Source organism: Poecilia reticulata, chromosome 15, assembly GCF_904066995.2.
Source record: "Poecilia reticulata chromosome 15, P_reticulata-male-v2, whole genome shotgun sequence".
Taxonomy (NCBI): domain Eukaryota; kingdom Metazoa; phylum Chordata; class Actinopteri; order Cyprinodontiformes; family Poeciliidae; genus Poecilia; species Poecilia reticulata.
In genome coordinates, this window is record NC_088844.1 from 11975879 (window position 1) to 11998532 (window position 22654).

At 39.7% G+C, this 22654-nt stretch overlaps 3 protein-coding genes across 4 annotated transcripts in view; 1 reads left to right on the plus strand and 2 right to left on the minus strand.

The window, feature by feature from the left end:
- Positions 1-9571, plus strand: part of fmn2a (formin 2a) — a 41038-nt gene extending 31467 nt beyond the window's left edge. The window contains exons 13-17 of the mRNA XM_008429245.2: positions 340-432; positions 6141-6192; positions 7087-7236; positions 8515-8596; positions 8743-9571. Of these exons, the coding sequence (XP_008427467.1) occupies positions 340-432; positions 6141-6192; positions 7087-7236; positions 8515-8596; positions 8743-8769 (404 nt within the window). The 3' untranslated portion in view covers positions 8770-9571. The remainder of the gene's footprint in view (positions 1-339; positions 433-6140; positions 6193-7086; positions 7237-8514; positions 8597-8742) is intronic.
- Positions 9572-9628: 57 nt separating this feature from the next.
- Positions 9629-19275, minus strand: grem2a (gremlin 2, DAN family BMP antagonist a). Its single transcript, XM_008429248.3, has 2 exons — positions 18887-19275; positions 9629-10874 (listed from the first exon to the last, which is right to left on the minus strand). Exon 2 carries the CDS (start codon positions 10871-10873, stop codon positions 10295-10297), a length of 579 nt encoding a protein of 192 aa, XP_008427470.1. The 5' UTR covers position 10874; positions 18887-19275; the 3' UTR covers positions 9629-10294.
- A 1717-nt stretch (positions 19276-20992) lies between these two features.
- rgs7a (regulator of G protein signaling 7a) overlaps positions 20993-22654 on the minus strand; it is a 62328-nt gene continuing 60666 nt past the window's right edge. Inside the window, exon 18 of one of the 2 annotated variants that reach the window (XM_008429249.3) lies at positions 20993-21808. The gene's annotated coding sequence lies outside the window, so the exon portion shown is untranslated. Of the gene's footprint in view, positions 21814-22654 lie in introns of both variants that reach the window. The other variant, XM_008429250.3, reaches the window with a different exon arrangement.

Here is a 22654-nt window from a genome sequence, read left to right on the forward strand (position 1 = left end):
ACCGCATGGACTATAAATTTCCCAATCCCTACTTCCCCGTTCACTTAACTCATGGCCTCTTGAGTGTTGAGCTGAGTTTGAGTACCTGTTATGGTTGCAGATGGAGCGTGACAACGTCTTTCTCCGTGGGTTCAGGCCTACCTAGTTTCTAAAGGTTTCCCAGTAGTCATTATGATTTTACAGCCACTTATTTACTTATTCAGCAGAGGTGTATTGAAGAAAACTCGGCTTGGCTCAAGTATGACAAGAATTTGCAGTTGCCTTACAAGTGCCCGATGGGATGCTGTTTCTCTATAATAACTATTTCCTTCTCATTGCAACCACGTCTTGTTGTTTCAGCATGCTTGGGTGAAACTGAAAAAGTTTGCAAGGTTTCCTCCGAAGAGAACCTGCAACCCTTCAAGGAAAAAATGGAGGACTTTCTAACACAAGGTGAGTCTATTTTGACATCACTTGACAATTACTAAAGAAAAAAAAAAGTAATGGTTCAAGAGACCACGCAAAGCATGTCATTTGTAAAACAAACAAACAAATACCTTAATTCAAAGTTCGATTTTTACCATATTTTATCCATTATTGACCAAAGATAATAGGGCACTGAAAAGGTTATACTGCAGGGATTTTTTTTTCTATTGTAAGCAGAAAGAACTGTGTGACAAGGACAAACAAACAAGAACTCAATCAGCCTTTAAAAAAGGGCTGCACAGACAGAGAAGAATGCTTTTTAGTAAACAGTTCTCTGGCCAGATGAGTTGTTTGAACTGAAATATGTGGCATTCATTTGGCAAAGGGACGATGTATTCAACTTCAAAAACAATTCATTTTGATTCAAATGTCGTGTTTTTAAGGCTGTAAAGAAAACATGGGAGACCTTTCCAGATAAAACCTGGGTATGGGTCACATTAGACCTTCAGAAAAAGTTTGGTTTTCACAGCAGCATACCGACAAAAGAAAGAATGCTTTCAACCTTAAACAGTTTGTGTGTTTTTTTTTTGCCTAAAAATAAAAAAATCCTGGAACCATTTGGTTCCTTTGGGGGCAAATCAGAGTTTGGGTACAAATTTTTACAATGTATCAGTAAATATAAACTGTGTTATTTTACACGTTTTGATCAAACATACTTTATGACCAAATAATGAGGTCTTCAGCTCGTCAATCTTTCACTGTCAAGTAAAACCAGGGATATATCGGGGAAATAAGTGAAAATCCTGACTTCAAAGTCGATCCATTAGAAACAGGAATAACTGGGAAGCATAAGCAAAGAAGAGACTGTGTGTGATATGTATTTTATTCTCCATGTCCACTAGTTGGGATCAAAATTTTTCCAAGGAAGGGAGGTAATGCTGGTTTGAATAAAGACGTTAGAATATGCAGTGTGTCCCAGTTTGCTGTGTGTAGGGATTGCAGACAGTTCGGGAAGCCCAAACAGAGATGATCTAACATTGAGATAGCTCACAATGTATAGGACATCAGACTTCTGCCTCTAACATCTTAGGTCAAGACTGCATTTGCAGAAAAAATGGGGGTGGCAATGCACTATAGCTTGGCTGAAGAAAACAGTTTGAATTAAAAATTGCTTCAAATCAGTTTCAAATTTCATTCAGTTTTCTGGTTGATGAAAATGCTCAGGCTGTTTTTGAATATTTTTGTGGTTGACATAGATCTCAAGGGTTCTGCATTGTCTTTAAATATTTGCTTATTTTAGGAATTTTTCAATATAATTTTTCTAAAGATTTTGATTGACTGTTCTGATTTGACTAAAAATACTGAGCTGAGTATTAAAAACCTTATAACAGGGCTAGTTTCTAATCTTTACAGTGAAACACTTTTGTGTAACTGTTTTTTTAGTTCTTTAATGTAGAAGACTATTCTTTGCTGTCAGTGTTATTTCAAACATGTCTTTGTTTTAATTTGTAACAAACAATATTCAACTTTGCTATCATCAATACATTAAAAAAAGCCTCTGTGCAAAATGGAGTTAAAACATGAACAGCTCCCTGAGTTTTTCATTCATCTCACCCCCCCCCCCCTTCAATGGCACTGCGTCTCCCTAGGGGGCACGCCCCACACTTTGGGAACCACTGTCTTATGTTGTCAAAATCGCAACACATTACTTGAACTTGAGTTATTGTACAGTATTGAAGATTTTGTAAGACAGTTTATAATATAATAGTCCAAACTTAAATATGGGTTAATTTTTTTTTAAATCCCATTTCTCTCATCTCATAAACCCAAAATCTTGTTTCATCTTGCGCATGGATGAGCTGCTACACGTCTCTCATCTGTCCCTCAGTGCTGACATTCCACCCAAAGGTCAACTAGTAACATGACTTTGGCGTAGGATAAAAAGCTTTGTGCTAATTTAAAAAGCAGAAACGACTGACGGTTAATGACACTACATAAAGTACATTATGTGTCTAGACATACTTTGAAGAAGTTCACACTTAGTTTTTGCAAGTCACATCTACAATATGCCAGGCAGGTGGAATTGAGGCTTTTATCCTAAAAATCGAACACTTTAGACAATGTCAGGGTATTTTAATCTACATCAAATGGGTAAGACCTAACATTTAATGCTTGATTTAACATAACAGGCCAATTGACATTCTTTATGGAGCCCTCTCGTTGACCCTGCATATATTCAGCTTGCTGTGGCTAGCCTTCCTGAAGGCCTCAGCTCACAATCTTCCACTTCTTTTATATTTAAATGAGAGAATAATATATAGCACATGTTATTCAGCGGTAATGTTCAATGTTCATTTTAAAGGAAGTCTCCAAATGAAAGCAGCCCACTTTTTTTTTTTTCCAACCTCCGTCCCGTCTCTTTTCGTGTTTCTCCGCTGTGTGTTTGAGACAAATATGGGAGCTCTCTCTTTGATGCAAATGATGAGGTTTTTCCCCTGAGAGCAGAATGTAAGCACTACAGCATGGATGTGTGTATCAGAGCCCTCCAGACGGGATTCTTTGAGTTCCTCTATTGCAGTGGGGGGGGGGAGTAAAAGCAACGGCTAAATGTCTTATTTTTGTTATTTCTGTAATTTCTAAAGAGCCTGAGGTTAAACTGTTTCTGGCTCCACAGTTTAAACCACTTTTGTTTATTTTCTGACCATGAAACTAACCGCAGAATAACAGTGGGAGCGGACTTGTTGGAGCTTGGCTGTTTGGTCTAGCTTGATTTTCTCCGCTCACTTCACAAATTCTCATGCATGCTGGTCTTTGATGGAGTCAATATGACCAGCACAAGAGCGCCAGCCATGTGATAATCTGTTTCTGATGGATGTAAAGACTAGTAGTAAGATTGACGTGAAGCTTTCACTCCATTTCAACCAGCTAAAACCTACGTCAACCTGCTCACATCAACACCTAAACATGAAAAACTCTAAGGTTTCATACCTCGTCGCTGTCAAATGAGTAGCAGACACGCTGATAGTTTTCGGGTCAAAATGATTTGTGGAGGAAGACATCATATCATAAGAGGACAGTAAAGATGATCAGTTTCTACAAAAGAGATCTACTGTTTGTGGTGGTTTGCAAAAGTATTCACATCGTTTCCACATTTTTTCATGCTGCAGGAACCAACTTCAACAGCCATGTTTTCTTTTATGTTTATGCCCCTTGTCTAGCTGGAAGGTGGACCTCTGCCAAAGACACCCTGATAGTCTTTCATAGCCTCTGTCTTCCAGGACAGCCTTGTATTTAGCTCCCTCCAATCACCAGTCTCCATGGCCGATCTGAAGGAAAAAATCCCCTTCCCTGTTTATTGCTGCCACCACTATGCTTCACTGGGGAAAATGGTGTGTTCAGGAGAATGTGCACTGCTATGGTATTCTAAGGTTTTCTAACAAACCTCCAGTGAACTCCGTATAGTAATTAAGTGACTTCAAAAGACAAAACTACATTTTATTGAGGCTATCAGAGAAAATAGGTTGCAACACTTGGATTTGTTTTTGAGAACTATATATCATTTATCTTCTTTTGTGTAATTCTGCACCGTTTGTGACCAAACAAAACCCCAACAAGAGGTGCAAGTAGAAGCGTTTCTCAATTGATTGTTAGTAAAATCTTATGAAATGTTTGTTCCAGGGACACAAATTCCTACTAATTTTACAAGAAGTCACATTTATTATGTTCGGTGTCTCTGAATAAATTAAGTAGCACCAGGGACAGAACTGTAAGCTGTACACTGATTAAGAACCGGTGTGTATTTAGCACTTATCCAGGCTTCAGAAGCAGTTCTCTTGGCAATAATACCCAATTCTTGCTCTATCTGGCTTCTGAAAGAAATATTATCTTCAGCAAGTCCTGAGTCTGCTCTGAGGCCTCTTCTTAACCTTCCACTCCTTGTTCTTGCCTTAAATTTATGTTCGGAAAATTATGAACAGAACTGGCAACAAAGGGCTGCCCTGGTGTAGACCCAGTACTTATTGGAGACAAATCTGCCTTGTCACAGATGCAAATCACGCTCCGGCTCTGCAGCAAATATTCCATAGCCGTGTGGCCCGAAAACCTCTCAAAACACCCACCCACTAACAGTTATAATTGTAAGCCTTTTAGAAGGCCACAAAACACAAACAATGGCATAATCTCCTGCTTACATTTCAGTGTCTGTGCAAAGGTTAACGGCTGATCATGTGTTCCACATTCCAATAAAATAGAAACCACATTGCTCATCCTAAATCAGCTATCAGCTCTGTCCTTTGTGACCCAGAGTAGACATTCTCACGGATGTTACAAAGCGCAGTTTGATTTCATTGGTGTTTGTTACTTACTCGGCAAGGTAGAGTTTTTTTTTTAAATGTATTTATTTTTTTACTCTCATCAACTATGACAGAACTCTACACCCAAGCGTCCTACCACCGGTTTCAAATGTTATGCTTACAACTGCCACCAACCACTGTACGACCACAGCAATAAACATGACCCACTTGGAGCCATTGTCTCAGTCTCCTTTGGTAAACCAGAGAAGGACTGCCAGAGGTAGGCGTTCAAGATCCCTTGGAGTAGAGCCTCTGTCAGGCATTTGAAGCACACTACCACTGGACTCTTGGATGCATTGTATGTATTTAGAAAGGAACCCCACCATCTGGTCTGACATTCCATCAATACTGGTGGTTCAGCTGGACTCCTGTGCATTGTAGTCTCCTCGCAGCAATGGAGACGCTCAGCTACAAGACCACTGGAAGACACAAAGGATACCTCTGCCAACTTAAACATGAAAGGCCATCATCTATGAAAATATGGGAATCTCAAAGCTTGAGTGTTTCAAGCAAGCCAACTTGGTGCAGACAGATTCTAGCCCCCCTTGGTGAATCCACAAACCCACAAATCCTTGCAACACCTCCTTCAGATGTTGTGTCTACAGGAGGGTGGTCCCAGGCAGTTTGTTTGGTTTATGAACTGTCTGACCACATGCTTTCCAGCGAGTCTCTTTCCCAGGCACTGGCCCCACAATGATTGTTCAGATGGGCCCTTAGATCAGGACCAAAAACTTTTTTTTTTGTTATACATCACAAATAACTAGCTGCCAGGATTATAAAAATCCAGACCCTTAGATTTCCATTAATGAGATCTTTAACTATTAGTCAAAGACATGGTTATAAATTTTCTTCAACACTGAATTTTCAAACGTGTCCTCCATAATGGCGAACCCTATATTTGTATATCGCATAACATGTTAAAAACACTGCGGCCCACTTGGATGACATTTAAGCATCTCACAATTTAAGGAGCAGTTCCTTTTAAACATGTGAATGTAAAATTTAATGTTTACTGACCTGGACTTGTAATGTGTTGTTTTTTTTTTTTTTGGGGGGGGGGGGTTGCACATAGCTGCTGCTGTTTTATCATTATGTGCAACATTCTCTGGTATGTACATGCAGTCACCTGTCTCCATTTGAAGCAACACTCGACAAAGAGCCTCTTGTTCTCCCATCTGCCATTCATCAGTTGTGCAACAATCATGACATTCTTACACTTAATCTGGTGGCACACCGCTTGAACCTGAAAGTGACAGCTGAACTGAATACTGACATCTTGATTTTTGTTTTATTTTTTTTATTGTGCACCTTGAATGGTAAACGAAAGATTTGTGTTAATGTTTAGACCCGAGTGATTTAACATACTTGTTTTATACTCTACAGCCAAGACTGAACTGGAAACACAGGAAAAGCAGCTAACAGACACTCAGAAGATGTAAGACTCAATTTCTTCAACATTTTCCCATGGCAACCTTAAAGAAGGGTAGTTTTTTTAATTTTTATTTTATTTTTTATCATTTCACCGGTTTACATTTGGGGCTTTGTCAACTGTTGAACATTTTGTCATACCTGCAAATAACTAAACTAAGTGGTAATGCAATTCAACCCAACTGTAAATGCAATTTTAAAAAATTCTTTAGAGATCTATAAGCTTTCTGCTTTGTCGATGTTTATGCTTCCTGCTTGGAAGGTGCAGGCCATCCTGCCAGGCCTTCTGCAGACTCGAGGCCCCCTATGCGTTGTCTGCGCTGTTTATCTAAGTGGAGCAGGAGTAGACAGCCGTGGCTCCAGGCTTCTGTTTCTGCTGGCTAGGAATGCGTTCCTATAGCACACTCCAAACAAAGCCAGGCCAACCTGTCTGTTATATTGATCCACTGCAAATGGCTGCCACATTTAACACTTGAACATGTGTCATCCACTTGTATATACATGTTTTCTTTTGGTGGATGTGTCTTTTTCTCCTAGTCATACACTTTCACTCTTCCTGTTAGAGCATTAGCAGGGTGTGGATGTAGAAAGCTAATGGGGCAGAAGGCAAGTACATTCTGTAACGAGTTCTGCTTCGGTCATGGTTGGACACCGTTTCTGACATGACAGCGTTGGCATAAATTGGCTTTCCAAGTCCGAAATCCACAGTCAGTCTTCGCCTTCTCCTCATTTCACTATCAAATGTCAGCTAAACCGCATTATTCCAAGATCAACTTTTATGCTTTGCATGTTTCTGCTGTTCTGCCAGATTTCACAAGACTGAGTACAAGTCTCTGTAATCTGCTGTTGTAATAGTTTGGCCTTGAAGTGATTTTTTTTTTTTTTGCTCTTTTGTCCTCAGTTTTTTGGAATTGAGTGTGTCGTTCTCAGTAAAGCCCAAGGCGGGAGAGAAAGAAGTATCGCCCAACACATTCTTCTCCATTTGGCATGAGTTTTCTTCAGATTTTAAGGAACATTGGAAGAAGCAGAATAAGCTGTTATTACAGGAACGGTGAGAACATTTTACAACGTGACATTTTTAACTAAAACAAGTGTCTTGCAAAAGTATTCCTACTCATTAAACATTTTCATGTTTGGTTGACATTGGACAATTTTTTTTATGTTTTTGTATTTTGTGTGATGGACCCAAAGTAGGACATGCTTTAGAGGCAGATGTTTAAAATGTATATTTTTTAAACATTTAGTTTGAATATTTGTGGTGAGGTTTTGTTTTAAGCGCCCTTTGCTTAGTTCTTGTACGTAGTTCTCATACAAACAATCCATGCAAGGTACACCACAAATGTGTGGTCAGATGGGGCCATAAAATATGCTTCACATGTTTTGTTTTTTTTTATACATATTTTATAATCACTATCACTAGATGTGCATATTTTATGAAGACTTTAAGTGATATAACTTCTTTCGCGTGACACTTAAGAGATGTCTATTTTCTTTTCCATTCAAGGAAATACAAACCTCGTGACAATGATTAAGTCTTGTTGACCTTGGACCATCATTAGAGATTCAAAATTTGTTGCTCTTTGGTTACTCTCCCCGACTTCAGTTATGGCATTAATAACTTGCAGTCCATCTCGTGCTGACTGGAGATCGTATCAGATTCATTCAAATTCAGGAGGAGAAAAGAGCGTAAATGATCCACATCGTTGTCGTCGCTCCAAAACCAAAAGCACTCACGCACCTTCCAGTAAGCCTCCGGTGGTTTGATGGATATAAAGATGTCGTTGCTTATGCTAACAAACAGTAAATTGGTCCATTATTGTCAATAAAGATTGAATTGTGATAACATATTTGAAAAAGGAGTTGGATAACACTGGTGGGAGGTAGAAGGGGGTTGACTGTTCAAAAGGAAAGGATAAAAAAATAAGAATTTGAAAGCATTAACTTTTTGCTCTTTGCTACGGGCAGTCATCCCAGTTCTTATTCTCTTTGTTTCCTTTTTACATCCCCAAAGAATAACAAACACTTACCTGTGCCTGTGCTGCGTTGTTTTGTAGTCCTGGCACATACTGAAGTAAAGACTAGGCATCTGATGGTAAAGCTGTGTTGCCCGTAACTTGCTGTACTTTCTCAATGCCAACATGGGTTGCTCCAGGCTGCAGTAAACAGTAAATCAAAACAGACGAGGGCCGACGTCTTGACAAACCCCTCAAAATCCCACACGACTACAGGCTGAATTGTCTAAAAATAATCATTTGTGTGAAGCCGTGTCCTCGTAATTATTTGCCCTTGATGTTTCCTTGAATCAGTCACCGCTGCTGGTCTCTTTCAGGGTGAAAAAGGCCGAGGAGAGCTTCAAACAAGCCAGGCAGAAGGCCACCTATAACGTGACGACCAAAAACGCAACTGGAATAGTATGCCATATTCTTCCTTTTTTTTTTTCCACCTTTCTGCTCTTTCTCACTCGAGAAGACGATGCTGTTTCAAAATGCCTGTCTGCATATGAAATGTGAAGGTTATTGGGTGTAAATAACTCCCATCTATTTTTTGTATTTCACAGAAAGCAAAGCTGGGTAAGAAGATATGAAGCAGAAAATGGATGACTGCCGCTGAGCACAATCTACCACGGAGGATGTTAAAAATGATTTGTTTTAATTACTTGGTCGGTTCTTGAATTTAAGTGGACTTAATACGAAAGGTTGACCAAACAAAAAACTTAAGTCATTTTAACAGGAATATGTTCTTTGTCTCCAAATTGCATCTATTTTTTTAAAACTTTGGCATAATTGTGTTTCAACTTTTTTTGTGCAAGGTCCCCGTCGTATATTTGTTCCGAAAACATTTCCTTTTTCGTTCTGGTGAAAAGTGCATCTTATTTTTTTTTTATATGGGAACATGGTGCCTTATCGAAGGGTAGAGGTAGCAAATGAACAATGCAAAAACAGGTCTTATTTTTCCAAACCTCTCATGTAAATAACATGCATGATAAAGATAATAATCAATTTTACATGGGTTAAAATGGTTTGGATTTAGTCAACTTCACACGAGTGTCATAAATGTCTGATGGCTTAAATGTTTTCGAAGCAGCACCTCCTGTTACTTAAACCCACATATCCACATGGTGTGATCTGATGATTTCTATGTTGTTGTTTTTTCCAGTTAAACAACATTTCTTTATTAATATACTTTATTTTAAACACAATCCTATGCATGTAATTCATCTTTCTAGTTGTGTGACAGTGTGAATCCCTTTACATTTAAACATGCAATTGAATCCTGATCAGATTTTATTTTTAAATGAACAATACCAATACTGTTTTTAAATAACATTGAACATAAAAAGTGATATTTATTGAATAAAACCAAATATATAAATTTGCATTGAAACCGCTGGCTATTTAACATTGTCCTCTTTTGATACACAAGTGCATGCACTCTAAAGGGAGTTGTTTTATATGAAATAGATTTAATATATTTTAAAGAAATATACTTACACACATACATATACAGTATACATTTCATTGCACAACCATTACACAAGCTGCAGGATATTTTGCTCAACTTGCAGCCAAATTTCGAATCCGAACGAGCTGAAGCCACCGTCGTGGCGCTCGAAGTTTCTCTGTATCAACTCATCGCAGCTTCAGTTCAGTCAAGATGACGAAATGTAATGGTATGACTCCACACAAGGCAAAAACTGGCAAGGTAAGTGTCAGTTCATTTGCCATCAAACAGTTCATATCAAAGAAACAAGCTAGTTGCACTGCTCAGAAAATATCATTTTTAAAATACAATGGTCAGCATGATCACCCTGTGTCCATTAGACGTGTATCCCTTCAAAGTATAAAATTAGTTACACCTGGGAGAGAAAACATCCCCATTGTTCCACCCAAACGGCTGTATACCAACTTTGACTTGGACAAAAATGATTTCTAAAGTGATGAGTCATCTTGACCGCAAATCTCTGGTTAGTTCGATGTTGCCTTTATCACACAAGTTTTCTACGTTCATTTTTTGCTGGACAAGCCATTTTTTTTAGTATGACTTGACAATGTTCCTCACCCCTGACTCTGGCAAGTAATGCGGCAACAAAAATCTTTTAAGGTAGTCCTTCACAATTTTCCATGACCGGTCACATCCACAGACATGCATCGACACTGTTTGACTCTCTGCACCTTGCGGTGTCTGAAGGGGGGCTGCAGATCTGGGCAGTCTAACTGCACAGTGAGGTGTGTGATGCGGTGCGGCCTGCAAAAGGAGCAAGACTGGAAGGGCTCCTGGGCTTTATTGTGGCCCTTCCTTCCCGACCCTGAAGCTTGACCTCGACTGTGTCCATGACTCGAGCTGGGACCCAGATGCCGCGGGATGTAGAAGGAGTTGCACTGGCCGTAGCAGAAGCGGTTGACCACGGTGCGGCTGCGGCAACCCTCTTCACTGATCGTCTGGCGAAGGGGCTGGGTCTTGCACCAGTCTCTTCGGAGGTAACGCCGCTCAGTCACAACTAGGGCCTCTCGGCTTGAGGACAGGACTTCAGGTTTCTGCTGCAAAAGTCTGTGGGGGTGATCTGCAGACAGGTTTCCTTTGGCCTTGTGTGGGGATGGTATTGAGCCTTGGGGCCGGAGCTTTTTGGCCTCTGCAATGACGCAGAAGAACCCAGCAAGGAGGATGGGGATGGTGATTCTCCACAGCATTCTGCAAGAAAACAAAAAAAAGTACAATGAAATGTAAGGCAAGAGTTTCACTTTTAGGATTAGTCGGTTCTGGATGTGGAATATAACAAGTCCAAGATCAATGCTGTTTGGTTCCTGAGTCATCCAGGTTAATATTCCACATTTGAATCACTTTTCACAATCAAGTCTAAAAGGCTTTCATTAATCTGAGTCGTCCTGTGGGGTTGCTGTCAAGTATGTGAGGCAAATTTACGTGCGGTGAAAATGGTACCGCACAGAAAGAAAAACCTCGAGCCCAAGAAGGAGCAGAAGATGAAATAAGATGACCTGTTTTTTTAGGGGTGAATGTGGTGTTGACTAACAACTCTGATCTAAATGAATGAAAGTACATCAGTTCAATGCAGTGAATGGCTCAGAGTAACCAGGATTCACAAAGGAATCTGGATATCACCTGTATGCAGGAGGGAATAAGACCCAAATGGACTTCTGCCAGCCTAAAACAACTCCAAATCTCAACAATCTCATAGGAGTTTGTATATTTTATCAACTTTAAATCGTATGTTAGGCAGTTTTTTGGGGTTTTTTAAAACTCAGGAGATGAGCGTTTAAACTGGAAACGGCATAGGACATGATGATCTTCCAGTGTGAAATTTAACCTTTCTTTTCAAAGGAGCAATCACAAAATACTACGGTAAGTATCAAGTTTTTTTTTTTACAAACTTTTACATGTTTGTACTTTTCTTTTCGGCACATAAGCTCTTTTGGCACATGTTTCACTTGAGATCATCGGTGAAGCCTCATCTCCAACATTCACTTCCTGTGTAAGTAATTGACCAATGAAAGAGATTACAGATACTGGTTCATGAAGCGGTGATAGTGCATTAACAGCTGATGTTTTGAGACTGGGATTGTGTTACAATGTTGTCCACAATCAGTGGGTTTATTCCCGCACTCATCCCCCTCAACATGATGTGCCCATGTACAAGACTCTGACCCCAGTGGTCCCTGCTGCACTGAGCATTTGGGTATGAATGCGTGCGCCCGTTTAAATGTGGCTGAGTAAACGCGGCTCTTTTGTAAATCACTCCGAGTAATCCATATGACCATAAAAGTGCTATAAAGGTTTAGTCCATTTACCATTATCTTCTAATGGACTAATCGTTTTTGGTTGTATATTAAATGAAGTTAGGCTTCATTTAATGTAAGCTGGGGGCTACAGTTTTTTCAGCAGAATGAGGTAAAGCAGTCGCACACTTCCAAACATGTCTGCAAGTGTGGTAGGCCTATTAAAGGTGAACCACCTTTTTGCAGTCCGACCCTGCAGGCATCATTCAGAAAATGAATCCATCACCAGGGCCCCCATTTGTCAGCATCTCTGTGTCATTACTTCTATTTGCTTTCCTCTCGGCTCTGCAACTCTTACAAAAATAAACAAAGCCCGACCATCAAAGGATACACTTAAACACCCATAACGAGAAGGGGAAGTTGATTTTATTGGTCCCGTTGCTGAGTAAAATAATTAGGTCTTTGCTTACTTTACTCATGAACTATGCCGCAGATATGTAAACAAGCATTAGAGAAGCCCATCTGCATGTTATTAGGGGAAGAGTTGAGGAATTGTACAGTTCCCCTTTGGGAGTGGGCTTTTTTTTTTCTTACTCTGTGGTGATATACTGTGGAGAAACCTGAACTGAGAGTGACCCATGGTGTCCATAAATGCCATTATGTATGATACTAGGGCCAGATCTGGAGAAATGATCTCTCTGCCATTCAGGATGGAGTATCTGCCTGAGTGCGTGCACTGTCAGTATTTGTGCCAGCACATTTTTGACCATCACTCGAGCATCTTTTCAGCAGATGTTGCTCTTGACAAGCATTGCATGACATCAAGTCAGACTTTCTGATGTGAAACCAAACTGCCTCAAGGACATTGGCGGCCGCTGCTACTCGCAGACTCTTCTTTGCTGTGTAAATTCGTACGCTCGCCTTTCTTCCTTTCTTGGACCTGCACCTCAGTCTGACATGGAACAAATTACTTTATCACAATCCACTTTGTTTTTAAGGCTTTTATGTTTATATTTTTTCCCGTGCTCTTTGAGTAATCGCAGCAGTGTTTCCGTAAGCTATACAGCAGCTGTTTGCTCATCTTGTAGAGATGTTGCACGCAGTCTGTTTTTTTTTTTCTCTTTTTTCTTAGGATGCCACACCATCTCACACACACACACACGAGTCAAGAGGTTCAAATAATTGGAGAGGAAGACTCCCGTTGGCTACTTTCATCGCCTACCGCATCCAGGAGTCTGACCTCCGTTTTTCCCGCAGTGATCTGTCTTCCATGTAGAAGTCTCATTTAGCAAAAGCTCAATCAACCTCTTCACTGATGACAGCCATTTTAAATGCAGGAACCCCTTGCCTGGGGATCAGCATCTGCATTCACTCAGTTTTCTCTCTTTCCTGTTCTCTTAGATATGCCCTGTAACTTGGAGATTATCCAAAGTCTATTTCAGTAAAGACTGAAGACTGATGGGATTGTCAATGAGTGCATCTAAAAGAATTTAAATATTGTATTAAAGTACAATATTTCTTACCAGTCATCTGAGAAAGTGAACGTCATTTTAAAGGGAGTCATTACACATAGCCTATAACAGTTCAATATTTGAATTTATTAAATTTGAAATATTATTACGGCTTTCGGGTAAAGAAGTTCCTGTCTCAGAGAGTTGCATCGCATTAGACCAATCCGAAATTGTGTGTTTTAAGCACAAATGTCAGGCTTCTAAGATGTCAATTTATCAATTTATATGCAGCAAAAACTTGGTTTTTCCTCCTCTTGCATAAATTACTGCATCAATACACCATGGCAAGGAGGCGATCGCGATCATGATGGTTGCCTTCAGGTCACCTGCCTTGTTGGGTCTGCTGTGTCTTATCTTCCTCTTGACAACAGCCCATATATTTTCTATGTGGTTCAGGTCAGGAAAGTTTCCTGGCCAATCAAGAACTGGAACACCACAATCATTCAACCAGCTTTTGGTACCTTGGGCAGTTGGCAGGTTCTGATTGAAAATAAAATCAGCATCTCCATGCGACTTGTCTGACTGTAGAAACTTCACACTGGACTTCAAGCAACATGGCATCTGTGCCTTTCCACTTTCCCTCCAGACTCTGAGATCTTGACTTCCAAATTAAATGTGGAATTTTACTTTCACTTGGAAAAGGATTCTGGACCATTGTGAAACAATGTTGCTTTTCTCCTAAGCTCAGGAAAGACGCACGCCTCTTACATTATCTGGTTTAGGAAGAGCTTGACACAGAGAATGCGACAGCTGTTGCCCATGACAATCCTCTCAAGGCAATGCTTGTTGCTGGTGGACCCTTTCCTGCCACACTTTCTCCCTTCCACTCAATTTTCTGATACAGAACTTTGTGAACAACTTGCTTCTTCGGTAATGACCTTCATTGGCTTTGCCTTCTTGTGAACGGTGTTTATGTCTGCCTTCTGGACATCTGTTAAATCAGCAGCATTCCCCGTGTTTGTGTAGCCTACTGACCCAGGATGAGAGATAGCTGAAAAAGTGAAAAGTAATCAACGGGTTATGGTTTGACACAATAAGTCTCAAATAATGATCGTTTTCATAGCATTCTCATTTTCTGGAACACTGAATTTTGGGTTTTCATTATCTGTAAGAGAAAAGGCTTAGAATAGTAATGATTCTCCATAATATGTGAGTTTCACTTTGTGAGATGACTGTCAAGAAATATTGGACTTTTATGCAATGTCCCAATGTTTTGAGATGTACCTCTGTATAAGGAGCATGACTGATGAACCATACAGCTGGTAGCTCAGGTTCCTTTCCACCCCAAACTCATCCTGAACACAACAGTCCCTGGCAACCTTTCCTCATCAGTTTCCATGGTAAACAAATTGAGGTTTTTTTGGGTTGGGATTCAGAGGCTTTGGGGGAGCCCAGAGGTGGAGGAGGGGTGCTTAGTGGTTTGGGGGCGGGGGGGTAGAGGGATGAGATGATGAAGCGGGTTTGAGATAGACAATCCTCTGGGAAATAAAACCGACATCTCTTGGGCTCTGTGGACATTCAAAAGACCCACATTTAAATAACCGGTCTGCCTTTTCGTTTCACCTTGACGCTAATCACGGCGCAGCCATCGAGACAGAAGGAGACTGTGGTTTCCAGTGTTAATCTTCAGACAAAACTGAGCTGGACCTTTTCCGTACGCTAAATACTAATATTGTGCACAAACACAGCTCTTTGTTTTACCAGAACCACAAATTCTTTGGATTTGCTTCACTGAACTGTGGAAGACCCTGGTTCCAAAATTCAAGCCTCTAATGAAATTACAAATACCAGAGAGGCTGCTGAGCCCCACACAAACCTTCTTTGAAAACATCCATTATCGTGAGTGGGAACGCGCTGTGTTTTATTTTTTAGAATGGCATGATAATGCCATAGTGGAGGTTTATGTCTGGAAAACAATGGGTTCTCTTTTCTAATCATCTACTGCAGTTTCCAGCTCGGCCCTTGGATGTATGACTATTCTAAATATTGGAGTACTGCATCACAGAATAAAGAGACGCTTTTCAAAGTCTTTCAAATTTGTACACACAGATGTATTTCCTTTAAACCATGTGCAACGTCTTCCCAGCATTTCTTCAAAGGCAGGTTAAAACAAACAAAACATGATGCCTCAATTACTGGTGCGTCAGAAAGTCTCACACAGAGACTGGTAAGTGCAGTTAATTACAGTAGAACTGCATTTAATTCACCGTGCAGCACAAGCCTCAATCACTCACGGCTAGCCGCACATGCACATGCACGAAGGTCCACACACACCAGAGCCTAAACCACATGCTTGCTGTCTCACACAGACTAAAACAGATACACAGGATGTACAATATAAGAAGGGGGGGAGGTGAGGGGATGTAGGGGAACGGTATAGAGAGGTAAATTAAATGTTTTCACCCTGAACCAATTACACAAAAAGGAACCATGTCATTATCTGTGTTTGCAGATTGTATTTTCCCAAACTACACTTGGCTGTTGGCTCCTTGACAGCTAGTGGTTGGAGTCTCTTTAGGGGGGCTTTGCAATGTAAATGTGTCTAATTCCAACATTGCCAGAAGGCCGCTTTAGGCACTCAGGGATGCCATTTGTCATCACAATCCATCTTAATAATGACTCTCAACCCTGATCTAATGCTTACGAAATTAAGTAGTGGCAAGTATAAAAGCTGGCTGCTCTCTCTCAGCGATATTAAATATTTTTACGGGAGAATGAAGGCAATTGGAGATAACGTGATAGTACAGGTATTCCCACAGTTGAAGACGTTTGCTCTTAAACGGCAGTTTATTGATTAAGAGTCAGTAAAAAAAAAAAAACTAATTGATCAAAACTGAATGGGTGTTAGTCGCAATTGTCCGTTGGTTTTCAAAATTGATAATGAATTTTAAAAGGCACTTTTCTGAAATTGAGCTTGAGTCACGCCCACTAAAAGAGGAAGCCACTAATATTTCTGGGTGGCATTTATAGCTGCACTGCTGCATTGTCTAATACATCTCTGACTGTAGCAATAGAATGGATTATTTTCCTGATTTAAAAAGTTAAAAAAACTTTGTCACTGAGAAAACGTTGAATATGCTGTAACAAAGTTAAACCCACATAAGTAAATCACAAACTGATCATGTGGAGAAAAGTGAGACTTGCATTAACATTGTGTTGCTCTATTACATAAATCATTCTGATAAAAGTAGCATAGGAAAATGATGATCTTGACACCCATAAACAGAGTAATAATAGCGGTCAACGAAATTTTGTATATTGAATTAATTTTTTTCATAAGCATTCACTCTCCATTTTGGTGCATAACAAGTAGATTGAACTTGCCATAGAGCACGTTTAAATCCCCCAGTAAGTTGTGGGTTTATTAGTCTTACAAAGTCTTACAAAGCTCAAATTGGTCCTGTACGCTTTACCTCCACAACTTTTGTCTTGAGTGGACATCGTTACACTGATTCCTAAAAAGTAATGTTATCACTGGCGATTTATTTGCTCAGTTCTCAGCTGCTTTAAGTGCCCTGTTTTTTTTCCATATTGTTTTTTTTGTGTCTTTTTTTATCTGCAATTTAGACAAAAATAAGTAAAACTGTACATTATGTACTAGAAAGCCAAATCTTCTGACTTCCCAGTTGGGAAAGCAACGACAATACTCAGTGAAGTCAAATTTTCTCCTTTTTTCGAAAGTCAGAGGTCGCAGACCTGACGAGAGTTCAGTGTCCAACATCGCTGCAATGCATAAACAATGTATTGAAAGTTTCCATTACTAACTACTCGATGAGAGCACCTAGTGGCTCTCAGTGTGATGACAATAAAGACTGATCTGTTCTATTTGCAAGAGAGACACTCTCAGATTGGGTCCGATGTTGTTCCAAACTTGGTGCTCCGACTTCTGAGACGGAACAAAAGCGGAATACAAAAATAAGCCGCAAGCTAGAACACAGTTGTAAAATTATGTCCTTTAATGTTTAATTATTTTTCATTGTTTCCCGTTTTGTGATTCTAATGTTAAATTTTTTTTTTAAGAGTCCTCAAGAACACTCCACATATAAAATACGTCACGCCAGAGAACACAATTTATTCATCCATAAGTTGTGTTCACTCCTTTCTTAAATCTCAAAGAGAATTTGAAATATATTTCTTATGCTTGCCCTTAAGGCATGACTTAGCAGAGCGTAGTGAGCCGACAAGCCTCTGCATGCCAGTGTTTATACTAGCTCTTCAAAACCATATTTGCTTCACGTTGTAAATGTTACCACAAGTAGATTACATTAGATTTACTCTATAATCTAAATCATTTGCCTTAGCTTTTCTTTTGAAGGAGCCTCTTGACATTCAAAGCACACGTTTCATATCTTCTCCAGGTATCTCTGGCAAACGTCCATTTAAAACTGACTCAGGGGGGGAAAGAAGCTTTCTGTCACTAAAGAAACAGCAGCGTGTCTGTACGCTAAATCCTCTTTGACATCAGAGCAAGTTGTACGAGGTGGTGCAGTCGCCGGAGCTGTAAGCAGGATCAGAAAGCAGGATCAGAAAGCAAACTCCCCACCATTCACCACCCGCATACCGTAGGAACACACGCGTTCGCCCACAAATATGTTCACACACTCACTTGGATACGTGTTAGCACACACACGATTCAACATGGACCCAGACAAACTGTAAATATACACCTGTTCGGACGAGCAAAGCGATAAAGACCAGAGGCGGGTGGGGGTTATGAAGCAAAACACAAGTGTGCTATGTTCATCATTACGTCTCTTTCTCTTCTTTTCTGCTCACTGGAAAATACTTTTAATCTCTTCAAGAGACACGGTACAACTTACTGTCATCACTCTCTAATTCTCTTACTCATAACACTAATTATCTGCAACCTCCAGCCACTAATTACAGTAATTCAGTTGACACTTTTATCCAATGGACACCTTAGAGGTGTGCCTTTTTTTTTTCTTCTTCTTCTTTTCTTTACACTGAGTGGCCCTGGTGGGAGTCCAGCCTGAAATATGGAATAACTGCAGAATTTGTGCTGTTCCAATTACATGGTTCTGTGCTTAGTCACCAAGAGGCTCAGTGAGTCACTCGGTCTCACATTCACGTGGGAATTGTCAAAGCAGAGCTCAGAGAAGAACCCTTTTTTTTTTCTCTCCCCCCAATTAAACTGTAAGGTCTGATGTAGCTGTATCCTGTTATGCTCTGTAAAATAGCTTCTAATTAAAATGTTACCACCTCATGCGAATGTTAAATCGGAGTGACATAATCAATCAAAGCCCTATCGATTTTTGCGTTTCACAAATTTGCATCAATTTGAAGTCGGAACTGTTTACCACCACGAACTATACAAATGATTTTTGGGAGGGCAGGGAGAATTTCAGCTTGCTTGGTTGTATACATCCTCCTCTAACCCCTAACCTTAACATTTACAGACGTGTTCTCCATATTCAAGCACGACACATGGTCCATTTACCTCTCACCACAGTGTGCAGCAGGATAACGACGTGAAGATGCATTCAAGGGAGCTCATCCACCTTCAGTGGTCCTCGTGTCCGCTTCCTGCTTTTGGTTTCCATGGCAATGTAATCTCTAGTATCCTCCAGTTTGTCGCTGCTCCTCTTTCCTTCACAATAAATACAGTAGAAAGTGCTGAGCCTGCTCAGTTTCCCATTGTCCTGGGTGTGCAGCACCTTATCTGCCTGTCTTCAGTAAGTCTAAAGGTTTTCTCCTGTTTTTCGTTTTAGGCTGACAAGAAAAGCTGCAGTTCAGTCACAGTAAGCCCACTTCTTAGTGCTGTGGAGACTGTCTGCACTCAGTCTTTGGGAGGGTTTGAGTCACTTTAAAGCCTGCCTTAGTTTGAATCCCTTGCACCCCACCTCCTTTCTTAAAACTGGGAGGGTTATTTCCTATTGGCCGTGTTCATTGTGGGAATCGAACCAAAATTCACTGCTTTCGTGAATATCTGTCTCAGTCAGTGTGCCTCAGTCTGTCTTTTCTCCAGTCCAGTCGGTTTTCAGAGGAAAAGGCTGGTTGTTTGCTAAACCACTTAAGGCTGACTAATTAATCCATCAAGCACTTGAATGAGAGATCAAGCTTGTCAATGCAGAATAGAGACCTTGGCTAAGAATAAGTCTTTCCCAAAGAGAAATGGTAACGGATTAGGTTATGTGGAAGTGTTTATTTCCCGTGAGCTTTTATAAGCTTTACTGTTTTACAACTTAAAACTTCAGTGTATTTTATTACGATTTTATGAAAAAACACCTTAAAAATCAGTGAATAATTGTGTAGTAGAAAGAAAAAGATGCATGGTTTTCACATTTAAAAAATATGAAAAATGTGAAAATTGTATATTCTTTATTCTGATAACTTAAAGTGGAAAAAAAATAGAATTCAAAAGTCACCTTATTTTTTTTAATGAACCATCTGTTGTAAATTATCGTAAGTACGAATACGTCTGTTATTGAGACTATGAAGGTTTGTTATAGATCCTTATAGCATCATAAGGACCAAGAAACACAACAGCTAGGGATGATATAAAGTTTGAGGAAATGTTAGGTTACAAAATAATTTATCCATTCTTTATATTTATCATGGCACAACGTTCAAACCAAAATGTATGGCAAATAATCAATGCATTGTCAACTTAAACGCTAGACCAGAAGAGGGTTTGTCAGTTGTTTCTCACAAACACCATGTTGTGCTTTCCATAAGTCTGGCCTTTTGTAGAGCAGAGGCAAAAATAGCAATAAGAAGACCTGTTCAGATTAGACAAGTCAAAATTAAGCATTTTAGCCTAAACGCAAAGTGACACGTATGAATGGGGAAAAAAATAAAAGATATATATATATATATATATATATATATATATATATATATATATATATATATATATATATATATATATATATACACACATGTGTGTGTGTCTGGTGTCTATATATCTAAGTAAGTTCCAAAGACCGCCATTACATCTTTGCCACCAAAGACAATAAAAGCAGGGACACTGGAAAAACAAAGGTCTTCTGCAAACCTTCCATTGGCAGCAAAACCACATCACATTAAGTCTCATAACCTCCAGTCCATAAATCACTGGATGCACATCTACAAATCTATGAAGAGCGTGCTTTGAGAAACGCCACAGTTCGCATTCCTTGATGCAGTCGAGACAAAGATGTTTGTCTGTTTTGTGGTTCTTGCTAAACTGACTGCCGGGCACAGACAGTGGAAACACAGACGGTCACTTCTGGCATCAAAGAGCTGAAACATCAACAGACCCTGCAAAACATCAGAGGGCCAACGTATGAACAATAACCCTTTTCAGCAGGCCGGAGGATGATGGCACTTTTGCATGACAAATTCACATTTATCTGTATATTTACTGATCTGTGAAGACGGTCAGATTCTTGCAAGTCGTGGAGAAATAACTTATCGCCCTCTTGTGTTTGACTGTAAAAGTGCACAGCATAAGCCAAGCTCCTGGTGTCTGTTTCTTGCATTGCACGTTACAGAGGATGGGAGGTACATCGATCCCCGGAAGATAAACACAAACTCCATGGATGAAAGCACAAGACCAACACCGTAACAGATAGAGGATCAACTTTATTAATACAAGTAAGTAAAAGTGTCTTTAAATATGGTATAAAAATAAATGCAGGAGAGAATAACAAAGAATGATGTTCTACATAAGACAGGAGACAGAGTCTTTGTAAATCTGGATGAGACCTTACAGGTGCATTGAGAATCATATGTGCTAAATATTGTAGTGCAACCAAATTATGAACAGCAAACTAAATGCACAATAAATAATCAGAATCATTATATATATATATATGTATATATCTTTTGTATATTCATTCTGCACAACACTTCCCATAGCGTGACAAAGCTTCTGTAACCTCATGTAAAGCAATGACATTGTTTTAAAGTTATCAGTGTAAGCTGTTGCTCTCTTGGGGGGGAGGGGGAGGGGTTCTCAGTGTCTTTTTCTTTTTTCTCTCTGACATCATTTGTTTCTGCTGGAAGTGAGAGAAAGTGCCCCGACTGAGTAGTTGTCATGGAAAGAACTGGGACACTGCATTGAACTTTCTCCAATTTTGTTTCTTAGTCTCTCACTCCCCTCGAGTCCAACAGCGCCTTCTTTCTGGGAACACTGGAAATATCAGTACCGAAAGAGGAGAGAGAAACTGAAACGTCCTCTCCATGGACATGCAACATCTTGTGGACAACAGACGAACAGGCAGCTTGGCTCATTGTCTGGCTGAGCCAATAGTGGATGACGGACGATGAGGATGATGAGATGCGATGGCTCCCCTTCTTTGTACCCCGGGGAGAGGGAAGCCATTGATTTTTAGCATGGCACACAACTTTACAGTCTCTCGCTTGCCAGTGGTTCCACCTGTGCTTGAGAGGAAAGAAGAAAGAGTCGAGTTTCAATAACGAAAGTTGTGTAATGTGACCATGGAAAACGTCTTTCCCACTTTTGACATTTGGAGTCAACACTTCTCAAAGTTTTCTGCTGACCAATGGAACAAAAGTACCAAAAGGCATTTTATATCGACGTTTGTCATGTTTGTCATCAGAAGTAATCTACTTTACTTATAGTAGACTTACCTGTAGATTACTTACTTATAGTAAGTAATCATTCTTTATGCTTCGATAAACAGATAACCTGCAAATTAAATATGAACTACATCTTTTAGGATTTAATTAGTTTCGATATGACAAATTGACGATTCGTAAATACAATGCAACATATAAAAGTGACGTTTTAAAGAATTTACCTTTAAAATGTATAGTGGGCATGTGGTATGTACATGTGACTAAATAATGACCAAAGTCACTCAGAATAGGGAGATCCAAAATTATACTAACAAACAATATATATTTATAACAAATGCAGTAAGAAATTATTTTGAAACTGGAACTGGTCGAGATGGCAGAAAATTAAAAATTAAATATTTTTCCAGTTAGTAAACGTAAAATGCTGTCATGCTAGCCAGTTAATCAATTTTGTCACTTTATTTATTGACTTGAAATTCCTTAAGATTCTAATCTGAATCATTCACATGCGGCCCAGTCCTCGTGTTACAGTCCCTCTCAGCTAGAGGCAGCGCTGCTACCTCTTTATCCAGAATGATAATAGTTACATATGTGCAAAACCTACAAACAACAGATTCTACTATTATTTAGGGCATTATAAACATTTATTCTCACTTTTAAAATAGCATCTCTCCGACAACCA